Genomic DNA, 20,458 nt, shown 5'->3' on the forward strand with positions numbered 1-20,458 from the left:
GCAAACAGCTCCGAACGAGCATATCAATTTTCGGCACTGGCGCCGTCGTTCTGGTTATGCACCACTCAGGCGAAGCGCAGCTCACTATTACTTGTGGTAGGACGCCGCGCCCGCACAACCCTTCGCTCCAAGGAGGTGTTTCTCTGGCCAGCGACCGAGGGTCGGGACGAGGGGCGTTCTCCGGGCACATGGCCGCCGCCTCCCCGCCCGCCCCGCCGGCCCCGCCTCCCCGCCGGCCCTGCCGGCCCCGCCTCCGCTCCCGCCGGCCCCGCCTCCGCTCCCGCCGGCCCCGCCTCCGCTCCCGCCGGCCCCGCCTCCCCGCCCGCCCCGCCGGCCCCGCCTCCGCTCCCGCCGGCCCCGCCTCCGCTCCCGCCGGCCCCGCCTCCGCTCCCGCCGGCCCCGCCTCCCCGCCCGCCCCGCCGGCCCCGCCTCCGCTCCCGCCGGCCCCGCCTCCGCTCCCGCCTCCCCGCCCGCCCTGCCGGCCCCGCCTCCCCGCTCCACGGCCGCTTCCTGCGCGCCGCCCCGCCCTGCCCCGTTCCGGACGTGCTCCGCGCGGCCATGGCGGCTGTTGACATCCGAGGTAGGCCCGGGGCTCGGGCGGCGCTCGGGGCTCGCACCCCGCGGCTTCGGGGCTCTGCTCGCCGGCCTGGGCTCAGCTCCGCCCGCGGGGCAGAGCCCTCCGCGGGGCGGCCGTAGGAGGGAGTCGGTGTGGTGGTGTGACGGTCCTTGGAAGCTGGAACGGCCGGGCGGTGAAGCTGCCCAAAAAGCAGCTTTCTTGGATGCGCGGAAGGCTGCGAGCATGTGCTCAGGGCCGCCTGGGGAAAACAAGCTCCCTTGTGGTAGACTCTGCCTTTTCAGGGGGGATAAAGAGGTCCTGCAGTGAGATGGCGACGTAAGGGAGCAGCTAAAAAAGAGAGTTCCCGCTCTGAAGTGTGGGAGAAAGTGGGAAGCCCTGGCGTGTGTGTGGGACTTGCACAGGACCGGAGCAGCGAGTGGGGCTGTAATCTTAAGAGCACTTAAGGTGGATGTGGTGAGGCAGGCCAGGTGTTAGGAAAGTCTGAAAGAAAGCTGAAGTAACAAAAAGCATTTGGGTGTGGAGGTGTGGAATCAGGGATATGAATTAAGAGAGATTATGTTTTAAAGAAGTGATATTTGACTGAGGTATTAAAGAGTATTTATGTTGTAAACAAAGTAAAAGTTAAATTGTTGTGAAGAATTTGAGCTTTCAGAGAAGTGGGGGTTCAGAGGCCACAGGAAAGGAAGTTATTTTTCTCCATAAGAGTTTCTGGATGGAATAACATCAGAAGCGTGTGTGGTGGAGTCTCAGAGAATGAATAAGAGCAGGTATTTAGGAAAATCTCATGAAGGGTCAGTTTTGATAATGCCCCAGATGTTTTCTCCTTTTTTGTCTTCAAATTCTTAATGGTTATGTGTAGTCCTGTGTGTTTTTCTGACTGCCTTATTTGAGATTACACAAAGGAACTATGTAGACAATTAATGGAGGAGTGCTGTATTAGGTTATTAGCTGATGTGAGAGCCTTCTGTCTTACTCCAGATAATTTAGGCTCCCTCAATATCTTTAATATAGTTCAATATACTAAGTAGGTATCTTTCAGACACCTCCACCACTCCCTTCTTCCTGGGCTTATCTTCACTCTCAAATTCTCTAACTTCTCTCCCCCAAGCAGCAAAGGTGAACAGGGAATGGGGTTGTGATCAGTTCATACATGTTGACACTGTCACTCTGTCCTCCTCACCAGGAGAACTCTTGACAGCCTTCACTGCTCCATGGTGGGATCCCTCCCACAGGAGACAGTCCTCCATTAATTTCTCCAATGCTGTTGTTCCCAAATGGGCTTTTTAACCTGGTAGAAGAAGCACATCTGCACAAAAGAGTTGAGGTATCTGATTGACTGCTCTTAAATACTGTACCAGCCTATATGTCTGAGAACAAGGCTTCTTTACAGGTATTACATTCATGATACTCTGAGCAGCAAACAGTACTGTGTCCAGGATGTCCTTTTCAGGTTCCTTTGAGGTCTGGTTCATTGGTAAGCAGATTTGAGCTTTCCATGCCTTTTTCTTTGAGATGCATAGCTATACACAGTGCTCAGAAAAAGTTACTTGAGCATTCAGCTTGCATGGTAAGTCTTGTCCTGACAGTAGAAGAGGACATTGTAGCATATAGAAACTCATGAGTCAGTTTAATATGTCCAATTGGGACAGACCCTGAGCTGTAAAAATGGCCATAAAACCCTTTTTCCCATTGCCCCAGCAATCTGTATTGTAACTTTACTAAGCACGGCCTTGCCTCTCTTTATGACTGAATGTGTGGCTCTGCTGTTGATCAGAAGTCTGTTCCATTTTCTGGTTGTACTGGAGCTATGAGGTCTGCCAAGAATGCCTTGATGTTTTCCACCAGTCCCCTCATAGTCAGAGGTAATGTTTACATCTAATTGTCCCTTCCTGCCTGCCAAGAGTACATTGATTCAGGCCAAAGGGTGGGAGCCCTTTCAGACCCCAGTGCCCCCTGCCTATTGCTCTCCTTTCACCTTCTTTAGTACCATTCTCTTCTTCTTCACTGTAAACAGGTATTGAATATAGCCTGCATAACTCCCCCAGTTAGGGTATTAGTCAACATGACAGTTTCCAAAAGCTGAGACATTCCAGTAAAGCAGATTTAAGCCTAGCCACTTTGATTAAGTGATGTAGACTTAAAAAATGAATGGGACTCGGATAGGGGTGAAGCTGATAATAATGTTCCCTGAATTTGGGGGAATGGTAAGGTTAGAAATTAAGGTAGAGTGTTGGATGATCAATGGGTCTAGCTACGAAAAACTATCCCAGATTTCTCTGCATGACACATCAAAACTAGTGATGAAAAATCCAGAATTTTGCAGCTCTGAAAAATTGTGTAATTTTGCTGTGTATCCCTTTGGGCCTACCATCATGTGGGACTATCATTTAAATTCGAAATAGATATTACTGAAACTACAACAAGTGCATTTTCACCAATCCAAGAGTATTAAAATATTTTATCTCCACAAATTTTTGAAATCAGGCCATGTGTGGTCTAAAATACAGGTCATCAAGAAATTTTGTTTAATCCATCTTGGTGTCTGAAATTGGCAGAAGTAATAATGCCGACCAATATTCAGCACTTAAACCAACCTGCTCATAGTTTTTAAGGACCTTCTGTGCAGGATGGTTATCTTGGTTACACAGGCAATCCCTCACTTTTCCAAAATTACCAAGATTTCTGCAGCGCCCAGAGCTGAGTCAGGATGGACAAGTGCCCATTGTGTCACAGTGAGCATGGCCTCTGACCTGCCTTACCCTCTGGGCCAGCTTTGAGCCTAAACTTTGCCAGGTGAACACGACCTGGCAGCTCGTGGGGCTGCTTGGCCTGGCTTGTGTTGTGCTCGGCGTCGGGAGAAATGTGAACAACAGAGGGTCACAAGTCCTGCCAGCAAAGCTGCTCCAGCTTGGCCTCCTCTGTCCAAGGGACCAGAGGTCCTGTCAGGAGCCTGCACCAGCGTGGCTTCCCATGAGGTGACATCCTCCCTCGGGCATCCCCTGCTCCAGGGGCTGCAGCTGCATCTCTGCTCCACTGAGGGGGACAGCCACCTTATGGTCTGTGCTTGTCTCTGTAGCACATGGGGGAGCTTCCAGCAGCTTCTCACTGAAGCCACCCCTGTAACTCTCCCTACCAAACCTGGTCAGGCAAACCCAGTACCCTGTCAGGCTACTTTGCTGTTCCTCTTGCTTTGTCAGAGCATAGTGCTGGGCTACCTAGCCGATAAGGCCAGGTTCAGCACATTGTGTGAATTACTCTTCTTTTTTGCCATGGATTGCTGGCTTGTCTTCCAAATTGCCTTGAAAATCATGACAGATTGGCAGTATTGTCACAAGCACTTTACTTTTGTATCTGTGATGCAAATTCCACAAGAAATGCTTTGCACAAGATGTCCTATTTCTGAAAGGAACAGGGAAGCAGGAACGCCATCCTTTCTTATACCCAAAATAAACAGTACACCCTTCAGTATGACAGCTATGCCAGGTTCATGGTTTGTTTTATTCTTCCTCTCCTCTTCCCAAGAATAGTTAAGAGAGCAATCTTGCTAGTTACAAAGGCAATTATAAATACTGGCACTAAGCAGCTGTGGATAATTGAGTGTTAGAATCCAACTTTATATTCCATTTGACAATACATTTATCAGTCTATATACTGCATGATAGCTATATATATAAATATATATATCTCTAAAGCTCACCTGACAATCCTCTGAGAAATACAGGTATTGTTAATCATACAAACAAAGAAAGTTTGTATTTGAAGTGTAATATGAGAGCTTATTAGGAGAAGAATGCAAGTGCTTAAGATTTTAAGATTTTTTGAAAAGCGAGCTCTTTTGGATTTGAATGGTGTTTGGAATAAACAGCATTACCACGACTTGGGTGCTTAATAAGGGATCTTAGTGCTGTGTTTCTGAGATTTCCTTTTCTGTAGTGAGGAGAGAGAATAGTATATATGAAATAACTTGAATGTCTCTAGACTTCTCCATCCCTTTCCCTGCCTTGCATGAAACAGTTCAGCTAAAAATTCTGACATTAGCAAGGAAAAATGGTTTACATGTAGCTATTTCTGTTGCATTTTCCCTGGTTTGCTAAGCACGTAGTGTTGCTTTATAACGCTTCCTCGGAGAAGCTGCTAGTAGTGTATGAGCTGACATTTTTGAAAGTGATCTGATGATCCTTAAGCATGCTGAATTGTCACAGAAGTAAAATAAAATATTCTCATTGGAATGATAACTGGGAGTTCAGGGTATGCATATAATGCGTGAACTTTAGGGAGTGATTCCTGTGAGGAGGGAATTTGAGATCTTCAGTCAGTCTTCAATAATTTCTCATCACTTAGGGGTTTTTTTAATCTAAACAATGCATGTCTCTTCCTACTTTCTTGTGTCTAGGAAATTCCTGTTTGCTGCTGTTGTGATTTAATATCAGTAATTTCAGAGTTTTTTCCCAAGGTTCCTCCTGCATCTCCAGTGTTAGCAAATGTGTTGCCTGTGGAACTGGTTGTTGACACTGGTTTCTTTGATGTGCCTGAAGAACATTTTGCTGCAGCGTGATAACAAAATGCAGGGGCTTTAATTCATATTTCCCTAAATCTGTAAGAATTTAACTGGCCTATTATGCCTTGTAGCTTATAAAGTATGTTCATTTTAAAAACTTGCTTTTTTATATAATTGTTAGTGTTCAGTAGTTTGATATTTGTAATATCCACTGAGTTATGGAATGAGGAATTTGCTGTAGGCAATTTGGCAGATTAATTTTATAGTTGGGACTAGAATCTCTCTTGTTCAAGGTTACTGGGAAGCATCTGCCCAAAAATAGCATCTTTGTGTTTGCTGTTGTTTTTTGGGTTGTGTTGGGGTTTTTTTTTTGTTTTGTTTGTTTTTTGTATACTGCTAAGAAACCTGCAGAAGATTAAAGGTTATCAATTATTATTTGAACTCTATGAAATTCTTCTTTCTTCTTAACTGGTGTGTTTGTGTTCCATCTCCTTTCTCTGCTGTAATTGTTAACTGCTGTCAATTTACTCTTGGATGTATTTGTAGTGGTTTTGACTGCTTTGATACTCAATGTAGATTTATTTTCCCAGATAATCTGTTGGGGATTTCCTGGGTTGACAGCTCCTGGATTCCAATATTAAACAATGGGAGTGTGTTGGACTATTTCTCAGAGCGAAGTAACCCTTTCTATGACCGAACATGTAACAATGAAGTCGTCAAAATGCAGAGGATGACCCTGGACCATTTGAAGTAAGTTGCAATTTGCATCTGGTTGATGTGCAGTATCCCTTGTCCCTCTGTTCAGAGGCTTTGGTGGCTGGATGGAAGCGTGCTGGAAAGCTCATTCTGCTCTGTTTTTAGTCCCACCACTTTCCAGCAAGGCCAGCTTTTTCTGTATTTGGATGTTTTCTACTTCTTCTTCTGCCGTCTCAAGGAGGTGTTAAGCTTGAAGGATTCTGTGTATCTTTTGAGATTCCAGTAAACCCTTTAGATATTTCTCTGACATAGAAAAGCTGTCTTCTCTCATTCTCCCTCCTCAACAGCACCTGAGTAGTGTAATGCAGTTAAATGTTTTTTCTGCAGTGAATAGAGTTTATGTTAGGGGATACTTTGAGTTCATAAATAGTTTGTGTTTCCATGTACTGCTGGCTGTGTGCCATAATTAGTACATAATTCCTCCAAAGAGCTGGCTTTTTAGTGTGGATAATAAGAGCAGTGAGTGTTGTAAATAAACTGATCGCATATGGTTGTGTATTGAGATTGCATGTGCAAGTTAACTTTCTTTTTAGTTCCCCATCTGCTATGCTGAGCACAAGCAAGTTGTTTGAGAACTATTTAAAGACTCCACAATATGATGGGGAGTTTGCAATCAGAGCTAGAAGTCTGCTGGTAAAGTCGCTTGTGCTCAGTGTGATTGCAGAGAGGCCTTTACATCAGACACACAGATGGTCACATCACACACCAGTTCTTTGTTGCTGTATTTAAATGACATCTCCATGATGATAGATTGTTAACTTTCTTGCTATTTATCTGTTGCTGATATGTTCTACTTGTGTTGTGTCACAGTATAATTCTGTTTGTCTATGCACCTAGGGTTTGATAGCTCAGGAAAATCCTTTGCCTTTATTTACTGCACATTATAAAGAGCTTTCAAAGCATCAGAACTTTGTTGGTTTGTTGCCCTGCCCTTTAGTCACTCTTCATGTCCTACAGATTTTACTTGGAGGAAAATGCTTACTCTGGTTGTTTCTTTCTCAGCCAGATGGTTGGAGTGGAGTACATCCTTCTCCATGCTCAGGAGCCCATTCTGTTCATTATCCGAAAGCAGCAAAGGCAATCTCCAACACAAGGTACCGTCGCTCGCTTCTTGCCCCTGTTGAGCAGCCAAATCAGTCCGTTGTTTTTATCAGTTCCTAAATTGTGTCTAAGCATTTCTGCTTCCTCTTTTCTCTCTTAATCTCCAGTCTAACTGGGAGGGTGTGAGGCTTTGTGGTGGGGAGATCCTTTCTGCAGCAGTCCCTGCAGTGTGCCAGCAGCAGGGAGTGCCATCTTGTGGGGAAATGGGAACAGCGAATGAGAGAGTGCCGCCCTGTGCTACATTTTCCTACGGGAAATTGCTAAAAGCATTCATTCCATTTATCTGTTAGGCCATGCAAGAGTGTCCATATCTTCTTGTGATGGAGTCTTGTGGTAACAGCACCATTCCTTCCTACAGTGTTATTTTCCAGTTTTTAAATCAAACACCTTTGCTTTTTTTCCCCATCTGCAAGCAACTGGCTTTGTTATTCCTTTTTAACCTTGAGTTTGTGTATGTGTGATTAATCAAACATGTAGCCACATTTCAATAGTTATTGAATTATCTGTTTACTACATCTTCATATAACATAATTTAGGTTATTTCAGAGTAAGCTTTGTAGGAAAGAAAGGCAGGGTTAGTGCTAATTATTTCTTTTTTTTTGTTAGGGGTTTAGGCTACATTTTGGTCTTTACAGGGCTTTGCCTTATCTTGTAATGTTTTTTATTTGCTTATATCAGATAATAGTCTATTTACATTGCAGTTCCAAATTGAGAAAACATGTATGATTGATTCTTTAGTATGCTTTATTAGAAATTTTCAACATAGCTTCTAAAAGTGAGTATAGAATTATTATACAGCCCTTAATTTCTGGCTTTGACACCTTTCAGATTGAGACTGGAGTTGGAGCTACCCACAGTATGTGTGTTTAGACTTATGCTGTAAGGCAGATGTATGTTTGGTGGAACTTAACTGATTTCCCACTGTAACTGTAAAGTTTGTGCTGGGTACCTTAATTGAGTTGCATAGTTCCCTAGCTGAGATGTTACCATGTGTTTTATTTCATCAGGGTACAAAAATGAGACATGGGAATGGGGATGTTAACCTGAGAATTACAGAGTTCATAGCTAGTGTAGAATACTCAAATACAACTGATGCAGGCTTATCTCATGACTTCTGTGTGGTTTTAAAACAGAAGTATTTATATTTGAAATTCTTAAAGATTTTTGAAGTGATATTAGAAAAATCTTTAGATCAATGATTAGGGAGAGTTGCCTGTCTAGGAGAGTAGGCCCTGGTACAGAGCTGTGAGACAATAAAACTGCAGTTCTGTGTCTTGCTCCATTTGTAAAGAAGTGCTAAGCATCCTTCTTTTTTCAAGGAGAAGTGGGTACTGGCTGTAATATGCACCCAGCTGTCTGGGACTGCTAATTTAAGTAGGTGTCCATGCTTCATAAAATGCAAGTACTGGATGAATTGTTAGGAGAGATGGAGGAACTGGAACACATGTGCACAGGTAATGTCCTTAGGATTGTGAAGCTGGGAGCATTGCTATGGTTTCTCAATTGAACAATGTTTGGCAGAGTTACAGAGGCAGCTGTAATGTTCCTCTGCACTGCAGCTCTAATGAACAAGAATTTTTGATTGGTCAGTAGAAGTTCCAAATCTGATTTAGCAAATGCCTTTGGAAGGTAGTCTTTTTTGGCAGAATGTTACTAATTTAGAAAAGCATGCTCTGTGTGTGCTTCACTCCATTGGGTCTGGGAAATCTAGCTGAGAGGATTGTAGAAGTTAGAGAAAACTGAGTCCAGAACAATGATATCTTACATTGTAGTGGGCTTCTATTGGTAGCCAAGGCTAGTGGAATTACTTCCAGAGCAGTTCACTTGACTAGTAGTAGCTCTAGTGTACTCTGAAAACCCCAGTTCTGTGAAGCAAATCATTTGCTTGCAATAGGACAGGACTTCACAGCACATGCTTTTCTATCTGTAAAGCAGACATTGTTTTTTTCTCTCCTTATCAGTCTGTGTCTAAAGTACACAGATATATATTAATAAAGCACCTTGAAGGAAAAGGTTAACAGGAGAAAATTTTGTGTTAAGAGAAATACTGCAATTTCTCAGTCGCTGCTATGACTGAAATTCAGCAACAAATACACAGTCTTCAGCCAGAGCTTGAAATTGATTACACGTTTTTCTTTTCTTCCTTCCCACAGTTTTGCCATTGGCTGACTACTACATTATTGCTGGAGTGATTTATCAAGCACCTGACTTGGGATCTGTCATTAACTCCAGAGTGGTAAGTGTTCTGTGCATTTGATGCATACTGGTTTATATCTGTTTTTATTTTTGGTTGTCCCCCAGGCTGTTTAAATATCTCGTTCACTATTCTGAGGAAAGATCTTGTGTAGTAAGGGTGTAAAACAAACCCCACTGATTAATATTGTGTGCATCCCACGTGAAAATGCAAGTTCTTGTGAGAGTGCAGTATTGCCCAGAAACTAGGATACATTAAGGATGAGGGAATCAGAATAAGCAAAGCCACACAATTGGCAGAACAACGTGAAGTTTGAATAATCAAAATTTTAAAATTATTTGACATATGTATGAAGTAGTAATTAAATACATAATCAGTGAAGCTTGCTTTGGAAAGTTAATGTTAAGCTAATATTATATTTATTTTTAAATGAGGCTTGTGTTTTTAATTGATGTGGTATTTCTTCTTAAATTAAATACTCAAGTTTATTTTGATTCCTTCTGTTCTTGTAAATTATTGGTTTTTGGCAAGTTTTTCTCTGTCAGTTTATAAAAGCACTCCAGAAGAGCCTTGTGAGAACCTGTTAAAGAAATTACATTCTGAGTCCAAATCTAGATATTCCAAGTTCCCTTCTCAGAACAAAAATGAATACAGAGTGTTAATTTTAAAATACCTATCTTCAAAAATGTACATTGTGTTTTCTGCCTGAGTTGTGAACTCAATGCCTTACATTCTTGTCCTGAAAGCTGACTGCAGTGCATGGAATTCAGTCTGCTTTTGAAGAAGCTATGTCCTACTGTCGCTATCACCCATCCAAGGGCTACTGGTGGCATTTCAAAGACGAGGAAGAACGAGGTATGATTGCTCTTTCTCCTGCATGCTTTGGGAGAGGAAAGGAATGTAGGGGAAAGCTTGAGGCAATGCACAGTGATGGTGGACAAGTGAGATGAAGTTTCTGAAGGGTAAGTTAGGGCTCTCTACCAGGTAAAAGGAATTTTGCCCTTCTGTGCTGGTGGGAATGAACATCGAGGCCTAGGTGGGAGATGACAATAATGAACTGTGTGTCAACAAATTGGGCAACTCTTGAACCCACTGGGGACCAAAACACATTTTCAGAAGCAAATCAGTTTGCCAGGAGGTAAGAATCATCCTTAATCTGTCTTCCACCAAAAAAAAAACCTATGTCAGTAAGAAAATGGAGGAAAAGTTTAGAGGAGAGACAAATACCAACTTGTCATACAACAAAGAGGTGCTAAGAGAAAATAAATTTTAATATATCTTTCTCTGATATTTCTGTGACTTGCAGAGAAAACTAAACCAAAAGCCAAGAAGAAAGAAGAACCAAGCTCTATTTTCCAAAGACAACGAGTAGATGCTTTGCTCTTAGACCTAAGACAAAAGTTTCCACCCAGATTTGTCCAGGTATGACACTCAAAAGCCACAGTTTTACTGTAACTTAGAACTTAAAAGACAGTCACATAGCTATTTAAACAGGGGAAACTGAATGGGAATTTTGTGTATTTCTGCAATAGTAACATGGATTAGATCACAAACTTGACATGGAAGGCTCATAATAGTGTGTAGGATCTCCATTTGTAATCACTGGAGTCATTAAGGCCTTGGCAAAAACCATTGTTCTAGAGACTCACTAGTTAGTATGGAAGTTCTTGGCATTCTGTGAAGTTTTTGTGGTTACCTCTGATTGTCTTGGTAGCCATTTGTTCCACTAAGTCTTCTGCTTGGGAGCAAAGGAAATTAGGTTTACAGCGTCTCACAAAAGTGCTCCTCAGCCACTCCTGGGAAAGACTAGCTAACTGCATATTTTTGTCTTTAATGTTTTTCGGTTGTCAGAGGAAAAACTGGATGTTATAAAATATTAACTGGATTTTATTTAAAGTGTATTTAGGGACCCATTCCACCCTCACTTCTTGAATATAAGAGTGCGTTGCTTGCATTTAAATCCTAAATTAATGGCAGGAAGTGTTGAGAATTACAATTTTGGTTCCACTGATCTGTTGGTTTTTTTTTCTTCCCTCACAGCAAAAGCCTGGAGAAAAGCCTGTCCCAGGTAAAACTGTAATATTTTCACAAGACTGAAAAAATAGACCCTGTATGCAGTATCTTATCCTTCAGTTGCCATGTAACCCTTGCTGCTGCTGCTGTGAGATGGTCTGGAATTCTGGCATTACCAAATTGTGCAAAGTAATGGGTCAGAGTAGAGACTTTGAGTTGATCATAGGCAACCTCCAAACAGGAAATGCATGAACTATATCACTTCAATCTTTTCCACCTTTTAACTGATATCAGTATGAATTTATTCTCTGCTTATCATTCTTACACCTTTGATATTAATGTTGCCTTTGTGGCATTAGCAATATTTTCTAAATACTCTGAACAGTGTTTTAGGAATGAAATTCAGAGGTTTAACTTTCTTTTGCTGTTACGTCTTTAGTGGATCAAATCAAGAAGGAACCAGAACCAGTCCCTGAAGCTGTCAAGACAGAGGAAAAAGAGACTGTAAAGAATGCTCAGAGTGCTGGTGCTAAAGGACCACCTGAAAAACGAATGAGACTCCAGTGAAGGAAGATTCTATTGCACATCTGGATTTGTCAGAACCTAGAAAACATAGGATTCTTGCTCTCTTTTCTTTATATTTAAGCTCTTCCACTGAGACTGATAATTCAGGGACTGAGATCCCTGTAACAGCTTTTTCTGTAGAAACCTCTCATGCAAATGTTAATGTTAGGATGTGAGATGCCTCAAAGGAGGCAGTCATGGTCTTATTTTGAATGCTGACTTCTGAGAATGGTTTTTACATGGACATGTTCAGCAGCCTCCTGCAGACTTTACAAACTCCTGCATCCTTTGTGTCTAGGTTTCCTATGTAAAAAGAAAAAAAACTTTTGTATATAAGAAGGAGTTGGAATTCTTGGCAAATAAAATTCCTGGCTGCTGGAAGGCTTTTCTTAAATGCATACGTTTTTAGTAGCAAAATGCATCATATATGCTGGCAGCTTTTTTTTTAGTTAGGTTACCCACTACAAATTGCTGTGCCTCTAGTGTGCTTGGGATAAAGATAAAAGATTTGCTGACTGGACCCTCAAATCCTTGTAGTTAGATGTCAGGACGGTCTCAGTTTCTAGATATTCTTGGACAAGGATTTTACTTAATGGTTAAGCTGATAGTTTATTATGCAAGTTAGTGTTTTGGGAGAGAGATTTATGGTGCAAAACAGGCTAAGATTTCTTGATGTTGCACACTCAGTGAAGCTATTTATATTTCTAATTTTCCACTGTAACTCAAATATATCAATCACGTCTCTTCCTCTGTGCTCCTGGCACTTCCTTGTTCTTTATTAGGCATGTGCCTTTCAGACTCACGGAAATGGAACAGTGGAAGAGAAACATCACTGACATCTATACACTTATTTAAGCATATTGCTTACATAGACCTTTTTTTTTCTCAGAAAAATTAGAAATCATCTGTTGAAAAGAAATTACTATTAGTTTGGTTTTGGTTTTTCACTGAAGTAATGGAGTGAACCTTGAAATAGTTTGCTTTCTTTCCACAACTGTCACCTGTTTTCAGTAAGTAAACTGTAGTTAGCAAGAAAAAGGTTTGTACACAGCAACCAAAATGTAGATAGGCAGAAAGACTAAAGTACGCTTAGATAGCTGTGTCAAATTTATCTTCAGGTTACAAGACACTCTTTTTCAGTAGCTTAGCTCTCCAGTCAGATCTGTTTATTACTGAATGATAGAAAGACCTGTCAGGTCTATTTGTTACTGAATGATAGAAAGATCCATGTCAGTTTTGTCATATAATCCAAAGTGGAAATGTTAAAAGATGCAGATATGCCAATAGCTGTTCTCAGTTAATGCAGATACAGATCTGAAATTCATATATTCATGTACTTGAGTGTGTATTAGGTTTATTTCACGCCTGGATCAGGTTTGAACAGCCATTTCTCAAAATGTTGATAAAAGTAGATAAGAAAATAGTGTGACTATCAGATCAAGTGAAAATATAGAAAGCAGTTACTCTGGGATGCTCAAAACCAGACAAGGTGGTGTGAATATACTTAGAACAAAAGGGGTTTCATTCTTTCTTATATTATAGAAATGCCTCTGAAAGCAAGTAGTAGAAGAAGCACAAAAGCCATTCCCTTATCCACCCCCATGAAGGAAATGCAGGATTTCCAGAAATAAGACATGAATGGTGAGGCACCTCAGCAGTCCTTGCTGTTGATGGCCAGAATAAAGTCCTTGGAAATGGCCATTAAATGAGCTGAGAACCTGTATGTAATTTGGGAAAAGTTAGCAAGACAAATGACAGACTGCACTTAATGAAGATCTAGGGTATTGGGCTTCAGTTGTGTGGGGTTTTTTTGGTTTTTTTCTTTGGTGCTTTGGTGGGGGTTTTTTGGGTGGTTTGTTTTTTTTTTTTGTTTGTTTGTTTTTTTAATGGAGAAAATTATCTATTCATGCACCAAGGAAATATTTAACACTACTAGCAGAAGAAAGCTTGCTTATTGGTGAAGGCATATAGCTGTGGCAAAAAATGTATGCTGCAATATAGTATGAGCAAAGTATTCTATCAGTCACTGGACTTCACCCGAAATAAAGTGTGTTGTGCAAGTCAATATCTGAAAAGGAATTTCCCTAAAGTAGAAGGGTTTGATTAAGGGCAGTAAAATGAGTAGGACAGAGATTGTCCTATGATGGCCCTGGGAAGACAAATATTAAGTATTTGTAAAACTGAATAGTGAAACAAATAGGAAAGTAGAGGACTCTTGTTCCGTCTTGTAGTATGGGACGAAGAGAGGGATGTGTAAATGAAAGTGAATTGGAGTTACATTTGGACTGAACCATTATACTCCATGCTCAGAATTTGAGCTGATCAGAGATAAGGGTGGAACATGAAGAGGCAGACTGTCCTCACATTTATATCAGCAGCCTTTCTGTCTTCTGCAGAAATGCCTGGTGTTGGCTGGTGTCAAAGGGCGTTAAAAGGGATGGATTCCTGGTCTGATCCCGTCTGAGTTAAAGTGCCAGCATCTAAGCTATTGAGAGGATAGCAAATGGCTTCCATTCATGAAACAAGCATTTGAATGTGATCAACCTTTTCCAGGGGAATGATCTTTCCCTAAGCAAACTACATTTTAAAACAGTAAGAGATGTTACCAGTATGTTGATTTCTAGTAGCTGTCCAGTGCTGAAGGTTTGCCGTATGAGGAACTGAAAGATCTGCTTCTGTTACTCGCTGACCAGATATTCAACAATAATTTCATCGCTTAAGTGAGCTGAGATATTAATTTACTGAAGTGACATTATGTCAGGTATTACTGGTGAAATGTTAAGCAGATTCTTGTTGTCAGTAATGTTTTTCAGTGCATGAGAATCTAAAACTTTTCTCTCTTGGTATAGAGTCTGACTGTGAAGTCCAAAGTCCTTCCAAAGGATGTTCAGTATTTCTAGCTTGTAGATAAAAGGGAAAGAAGCAAGCACTTCTGAAATCTGTTTGTGCATCACTTTCTTCTGTATAAAGGAGAGATTTAGATAAACAGAACTATCTCTACTTTTTGCTCTTAGTTAATAACCATTTAGACTTCAAAAGGGCTTTACTTTGCCTAAATCATGGAGTAGCAGGAGCTGAAAAATACCTGGAATGCTAGCAGAAACAATTCTCCTCAGAGCCTGAAAGTACATACAAATGTTTGCATACCCATGAGCAGCGATGCATATTTGTATGTACGTGTGTGTATGTGTACAAATGCATGCAAAAATCCAGCCAGATTGTAGGAGAGGGGCCCTCTGTGTGCCTCAGTTTACTGTGTAAAATGATGGTATCTCAGGTGCAGCAGAAATACTGTCTATCATCTTTTCATTAAGTAAGGTCTGACCAGGCTATATGTTGGTCTCACACATTCCTCTTTGCCACTCTGCCCCCATACTTCGTATTTTGATAGCCCTTTCCTAGGAAAGCAAGTTAGATGCCATCTGGTCAGTCATTATGTTCTGTTTGCCAGAGCAAGCTGTTCTTGGAGCAAGAAGGGTATAAGCAATAGGAGGGACAAGGCAAAGGGGAGAGATTAGCTTTAAACTAATACTTTGAGACCTGAGTATTTTCTACTTTTAACTGTATAGCTATGTTTATATTAAAAGAGAAAGTAAGTAGTAGGCAAGTTCTTGTCGAGGGATGGAAGGGGTGGTAAGGCATGGCTCTTGCAAATTGGCTGAGTGATTTAGTAGGGTCTTTTGTAGAACTTAAGCAGTGATCGCACAGCAGAAGTTTCTATTTAAAAATAGCACTACAGACTGCACGCAGATTATGTAACAGGATTTTTCCATTACTGTGGTCTGAGTTATATTTATTTCAAGAGACATAATCTGACGTGATACTCAATACTGAAATGCAAACTGATAATTGAAAAATAGTGGACAAACATTCAACAGCTAGCTGCCCATAAAAGACCTCACGAGAAACAGTTTATATAATTTTAAAACCAATAGGAAAATAAATCTAAGGCTAAAATAGATAGGTCATGAGTTTGGATGGATATCTAGAAAGATCTTCCTAGATGGATCCTAATAGAAGCAGGCATCCTATATTCATTCCTTTAAACTGAGGTAGTGTATTACAAGGTCTGTGCTGCTAATGCTGGCCATGTTTGCAAGGTACCAACCACAGAATCAAGCACCTTTGGACAATAGTTGGTAATCTCCACAGCTGTTAGTTAGGCCTGCCATGTGCACAGCATAAGGTTCCAACCCCCTCAGGATCCTGGGGCATAAGGCAGCAGAAGGAGGTTCTGAGCATTCTGCCAGCTGCTGCTTTCTTTCTTGCCCAGCCTCCAGAGGGGCAGTGCCTATCTCCAGTAGTTTGAAATGTTAGGTGTTGCTGCCTGTGCCAGGGCACAGAAGTTGGTGACAAAAAGCAGGATTCCTGAGATCCATATGGGATGGTAGAAGGATACACCTCCTGCAGCTGAGAAAGATAGCAGGTTGGACTTCATCCCAAACACGCTTGCGGTGCTGAAAAGAAAGTTGTACAGAGTTCTTAAAGGGTAATAGCTGTGGCTATGTTGAATCCCAGCACTATGTGCTAGAAAACCAGTGTGCATATCTCTGTTGTGCGGGACATCCTGTCTTACCACAACCCAGATCACTCTCTTATGGTTGTGTCTTGCCAGAGCTGTATCCAAAATGGGGGTGGTAGTCAGTGGTAGATGTACCTGTAAGTGTTCTCTTTCCAGTGCTATGAAATCACAAGTCTTTAAGAGGATACGATGTCCTCTGCTGCGTAAGGAAAATGGCTGCTGCATAAGTGCTGTCTTGTAATTAAGGTGCATTGTTGTAGGTATGTAGCAGCTGTGGTGTAGATAGGGTTGAGGATTTTATACTTGGTACTATTAGTTTCCATCTATATTCTAGAACATAGTGGAACTGAATTGAATTCTCCCCTGGTTCTATCTTTTTCTTGGAGGGCGTGTATGCTGTAGTAGGGATGTGCTAAGGTCACCACAGGGAATATTTCTGTACTTACTTATTTCTGACTCTTAAGCCTTAGCCCATTTCTGATGTCCACTTGCAAATTATCCTATAATAAAAACAGCAAAACCCAACCTTTTGAGATTTTTAAACAGATTTTCCTGCTTGTGATCTACCCAAATGATCCCTTTCCTCAACAAAAACATCTGTGACAAGGGACGTGAAGGTGAAGGTGAACTGGGGGTTGTCCTTGCTACGTCTGCTCAGGAGGAGAAATAGCCATAAATTTGAAATTAAGATTATTAGAAACTGGGAATGTGTTTGTGAGAGGCAAATTTACTGATTCCTTCTCAGAAGAGCCTCTGTTCTGGCTCAAAGAGCAGGGTGGGCTGCCTGGAGGCGCCCGGGCAGCGCTCGGCGATGCCGCAGGTGCCGTTTCCCGGGGAGTGGGCCCGGCCCGGCCGGCACGACGGCAGTTGGAGCCTCGGGGCGGTTCCGCCCGGGCTGGGCCCTTCCAGGTTCTATCCCCGCTCGGGCGGGGGCGGCCGGTACCGGCGGCCGCGATGGGGCCTCCGCCGGGGCTCCTGCTTCTGCTGCTGCTGGGCGCGGCGGGGTGCCCCGGGGCCCGGGGGGCCCGGCCCGCGGAGCCGCGCACCGCGTGGGTGACGGTGCCGCGGCAGCTCAGCCCCCGCCGCGGCGACGACGCCCCGGCCCTCTCCTACTGGCTGAACGTGGGCGGGCGGCCGCGGGTGCTGCGCCTGCAGCCCAGGAGGGGCCTGGTCTCCCGCCCCTTCACGCTGGTCACCTACGGCCGGGACGGGGCCCGCCGGGAGGAGCACCCCTTCGTACGGGACAACTGCTTCTACCAGGGCGACGTGGTGGGGAGCCCCGGCTCCCTTGTGGCCCTCAGCACCTGCGGCAGGGGCCTCCACGGCGTGCTCTGGGTGGAGGACGATACCTACCAGATCGAGCCCGTCCCCAATGATCTGGCCTTTCGGCACATTCTCTACCGCATGGAGGGAGACAACAGCTCCGAGGGAGCCAGCTGCGGACTGACGCCGGAGGTGCTGCAGCAGCAAAAGGCTGTGCTGCCGTGGTTCAAGGCTCCCAAGTCAGCGGGGGAGAACGAAAAGCTGAGGGACTGGTGGACGCACATCACGTATGTGAAGATGGCAGTGGTCGTGGACCACGTGCGGTATGTAAAGTCAGGCAGGAGCAAATCCAAAGTCTTGAAGGACGTCATGCAAGTCATCAATGCTGGGGACGTTTTGTGCAAACAGCTTTCTATCCGGCTGTTTGTTATAGGATTGGAGATCTGGACTGAAAAGAACATTATAAATATTACTAACTCTATTGCTCCGGTACTTAATGCGTTTAACTCCTGGAGAAAGTCAAACCTGTTACCTCGGATGTACCACGATGTTGCTCACTTATTTGCATATCAGTGGTTTGGAAGCAGCTTGGGATTGGCATATATAGGGACAGTGTGTGATAAGCACTGGGCAGCAGCTGTTATTTCCTTCACTGATAAAAAGGTGTCTGTAGTTACTATCACATTTGTCCATGAGCTGGGCCATAATCTTGGGATGGTTCATGATAAACCGGATTGTAATTGCAAACGCAAGCATTGCATTATGTATGAAAACAATGTTGACACTGACTCGTTCAGTGACTGCAGTTACAAAGATTACTTTGAGCTGATTGTAAATGGTGCTTCATGCCTTCGTCAGCCACCAGCACCTGGCAGTTTCATCACCGGGATGAGTGAATACTGTGGGAATAAAATAGTAGAAAGTGGAGAGCAATGTGACTGTGGTTCAGCAGCAAGCTGCCGAAGGGATCCTTGTTGCCGCACAAACTGTACATTTACTGCAGGTTCAGACTGTGCATCTGGAAGATGCTGCAAGAACTGTAAGGTCCTTCCAGCAGGAACACTCTGCAGAGCAAGTACTGGCAGCTGTGACCTGCCAGAGTATTGCAATGGAACTTCCCCTCAGTGCCCACTGGATGTATACCTACAAGATGGAACTCCTTGCAATGATGGTGTTTATTGCTATCAAGGAAAATGTTCATCCCACAATGAAAAGTGCCGGCGTCTCTTTGGCAAACATGCCAAGGTTGCTCCTTTAGATTGCTTTAAAGCAGTGAATACTCAAGGTGACCGGTTTGGGAATTGTGGTATTCGTAACAATATCTATTTTGCAAAATGCAGTACTAAGAATGTCTTATGTGGTAGGATTCAGTGTGAAAACATAGTCATAATACCTTTCTTGCAGAACCATGTAACGCTAGTCCAAACTCCTGTTCGAGATAAAAATTGCTGGGGCCTCGACTATCACGTAGGGGTACCAAGAGCAGATGTGGGAGCTGTGGAAGATGGCACACCATGTGGTAGTGATATGCTTTGTATCAACAGGACGTGTATGAGTGTATCAGTGCTGAACTACGACTGCAACATGACAAAGTGTCATGACAGAGGAGTGTGTAACAATCACAAGAACTGTCACTGTGAGTATGGCTGGGCTCCTCCATATTGTGAATCGGAAGGATATGGAGGTAGTGTTGACAGTGGACCCCCTCCACCTAAGAAGGCTGAGAGACTAAAAGTAAGACTAGCGCTACTTGGGTTTTATTCTGTGTGTTTTGTTGGAATAGTCCTTTCCATCCATTATAGACAGAAAATAGAGGGATGGCTTGCGAAGAAAAAAGCCCAATTCCATAGAAAATTGTTTCAAAGACCGAAAAAAAAAGAAGTTCCTAAAGAAAAGTCTCCTGCTGGTGAGTTAAAATCCACCAAAGATAAAAAACCAGTATCTTGGGATGTTATTGAGGAACTATCAGACTGATCTGATAACTCATCAAAATAATTCAGCAGGTTCTGAACAGCTCTAATCTCATGTGATATCATTAAATGCAGAGTAAACCTTACCTCTGTACATTTTCTTTTAAGTTAATAAATGCAGGCAGTAAGGCATGCTGTTCTTTGTACCCTGAGCTCTTAAACTGGAGTAGTTAAAGTAAACTGCAGGTATTGTGTTTATACTTCATATCAACAGTGTAAAAATGCAAACTTCTTAAAACAGGTGTAGATAGATGACTTATGTGGTAGGATTCAGTGTGAAAACATAGTCAAAATACCTTTCTTGCAGAACCATGTAACGCTAGTCCAAACTCCTGTTCGAGATAAAAATTGTTGGGGTTTCAGCTATCACATAGGGATGCCAAGAGCAGATATCGAACTCCTTCTGACTCTACTTACTTCAATTTCCTCCTTCACCTAATGTTTTCTATGTTTTCTTCAATTCAGTGAGAGAGATGTTTATGAACCTCTTTTGTCATTGGTTAACAACCAAAGAGAAAAAATTGCACTTGCAGTCTCCACTGGTTCTGTGTGTCTATTTAATTCACATCTGTGACACACAAACAGGTAAGGAGCAGGTATTGCAGTGAGATACAGCTGTCTGTTTCACAAGTGCTTACGGCTGTTTACAGGGAACAGCCCTTCAGGAGGAAGGTAGATCATAGGGAACAGGGTCTTCCTTTTGTGGAAGAGTAGAGAAGGGTTATCTAAATAACAACCAGTAAGCATTGCATTTCTCAACTGTAAAATATATGTCAACAGTGTAGTGACACCAAATCTGGCATTTCACTAGAACAAATTGTTTTTATTTCCTGGAAATTTTCCAGTGTCTTGACTGCTGACTGCTTCTGAGAAGTGCTGTGTATTTTATTGTCTCGAAGAGGAGCTGTCTGTGGGGCTCCCCAAGTTAACTGAATTTCTGAAGTATTTGGAATTATTCTGCAAGTGTCCCCTACCTAGAATACCTGCAATATTTGATAGA

The 20,458-nt window shown here is 42.7% G+C and overlaps 2 protein-coding genes across 3 annotated transcripts; both read left to right on the plus strand.

Annotated features, from left to right (window-relative positions):
* Positions 1-496: 496 nt before the first annotated feature.
* MED6 (mediator complex subunit 6) lies at positions 497-13,768 on the plus strand. 2 transcript variants are annotated; one of them, XM_063159210.1, is made up of 8 exons: positions 497-580; positions 5,666-5,825; positions 6,834-6,925; positions 9,086-9,168; positions 9,873-9,981; positions 10,433-10,548; positions 11,167-11,194; positions 11,579-13,768. In XM_063159210.1, the coding sequence occupies exons 1-8, from the start codon at positions 559-561 to the stop codon at positions 11,704-11,706; spliced, it is 738 nt and encodes a 245-aa protein (XP_063015280.1). In that variant the 5' UTR covers positions 497-558; the 3' UTR covers positions 11,707-13,768. The 2 variants fall into 2 exon arrangements, with proteins under 2 accessions (XP_063015280.1, XP_063015279.1); XM_063159209.1 differs by lacking the exon at positions 497-580 and having other exon boundaries at positions 5,521-5,825.
* Positions 13,769-16,414: 2,646 nt separating this feature from the next.
* LOC134419948 (disintegrin and metalloproteinase domain-containing protein 21-like) lies at positions 16,415-19,507 on the plus strand. Its single transcript, XM_063159551.1, is given in 3 exon segments — positions 16,415-16,428; positions 16,971-17,066; positions 17,068-19,507. Coding segments are annotated over 3 exon segments (2,505 nt in total). The 3' UTR covers positions 19,463-19,507.
* Positions 19,508-20,458: the final 951 nt, after the last annotated feature.

The sequence above is a fragment of the Melospiza melodia genome, chromosome 6 (genome assembly GCF_035770615.1).
Source record: "Melospiza melodia melodia isolate bMelMel2 chromosome 6, bMelMel2.pri, whole genome shotgun sequence".
NCBI classification, from domain to species: Eukaryota; Metazoa; Chordata; class Aves; order Passeriformes; family Passerellidae; genus Melospiza; species Melospiza melodia.

Coding starts and splice junctions, on each gene's coding strand:
- MED6 (XM_063159209.1), top strand. CDS start 5,521: ATGAAATTCTTCTTTCTTCTTAACTGGTGTGTTTGTGTTCCATCTCCT. Junction 5,826..6,833: donor ATGACCCTGGACCATTTGAA/GTAAGTTGCAAT, acceptor TTTCTTTCTCAG/CCAGATGGTTGGAGTGGAGT. Junction 6,926..9,085: donor AAGGCAATCTCCAACACAAG/GTACCGTCGCTC, acceptor TCCTTCCCACAG/TTTTGCCATTGGCTGACTAC.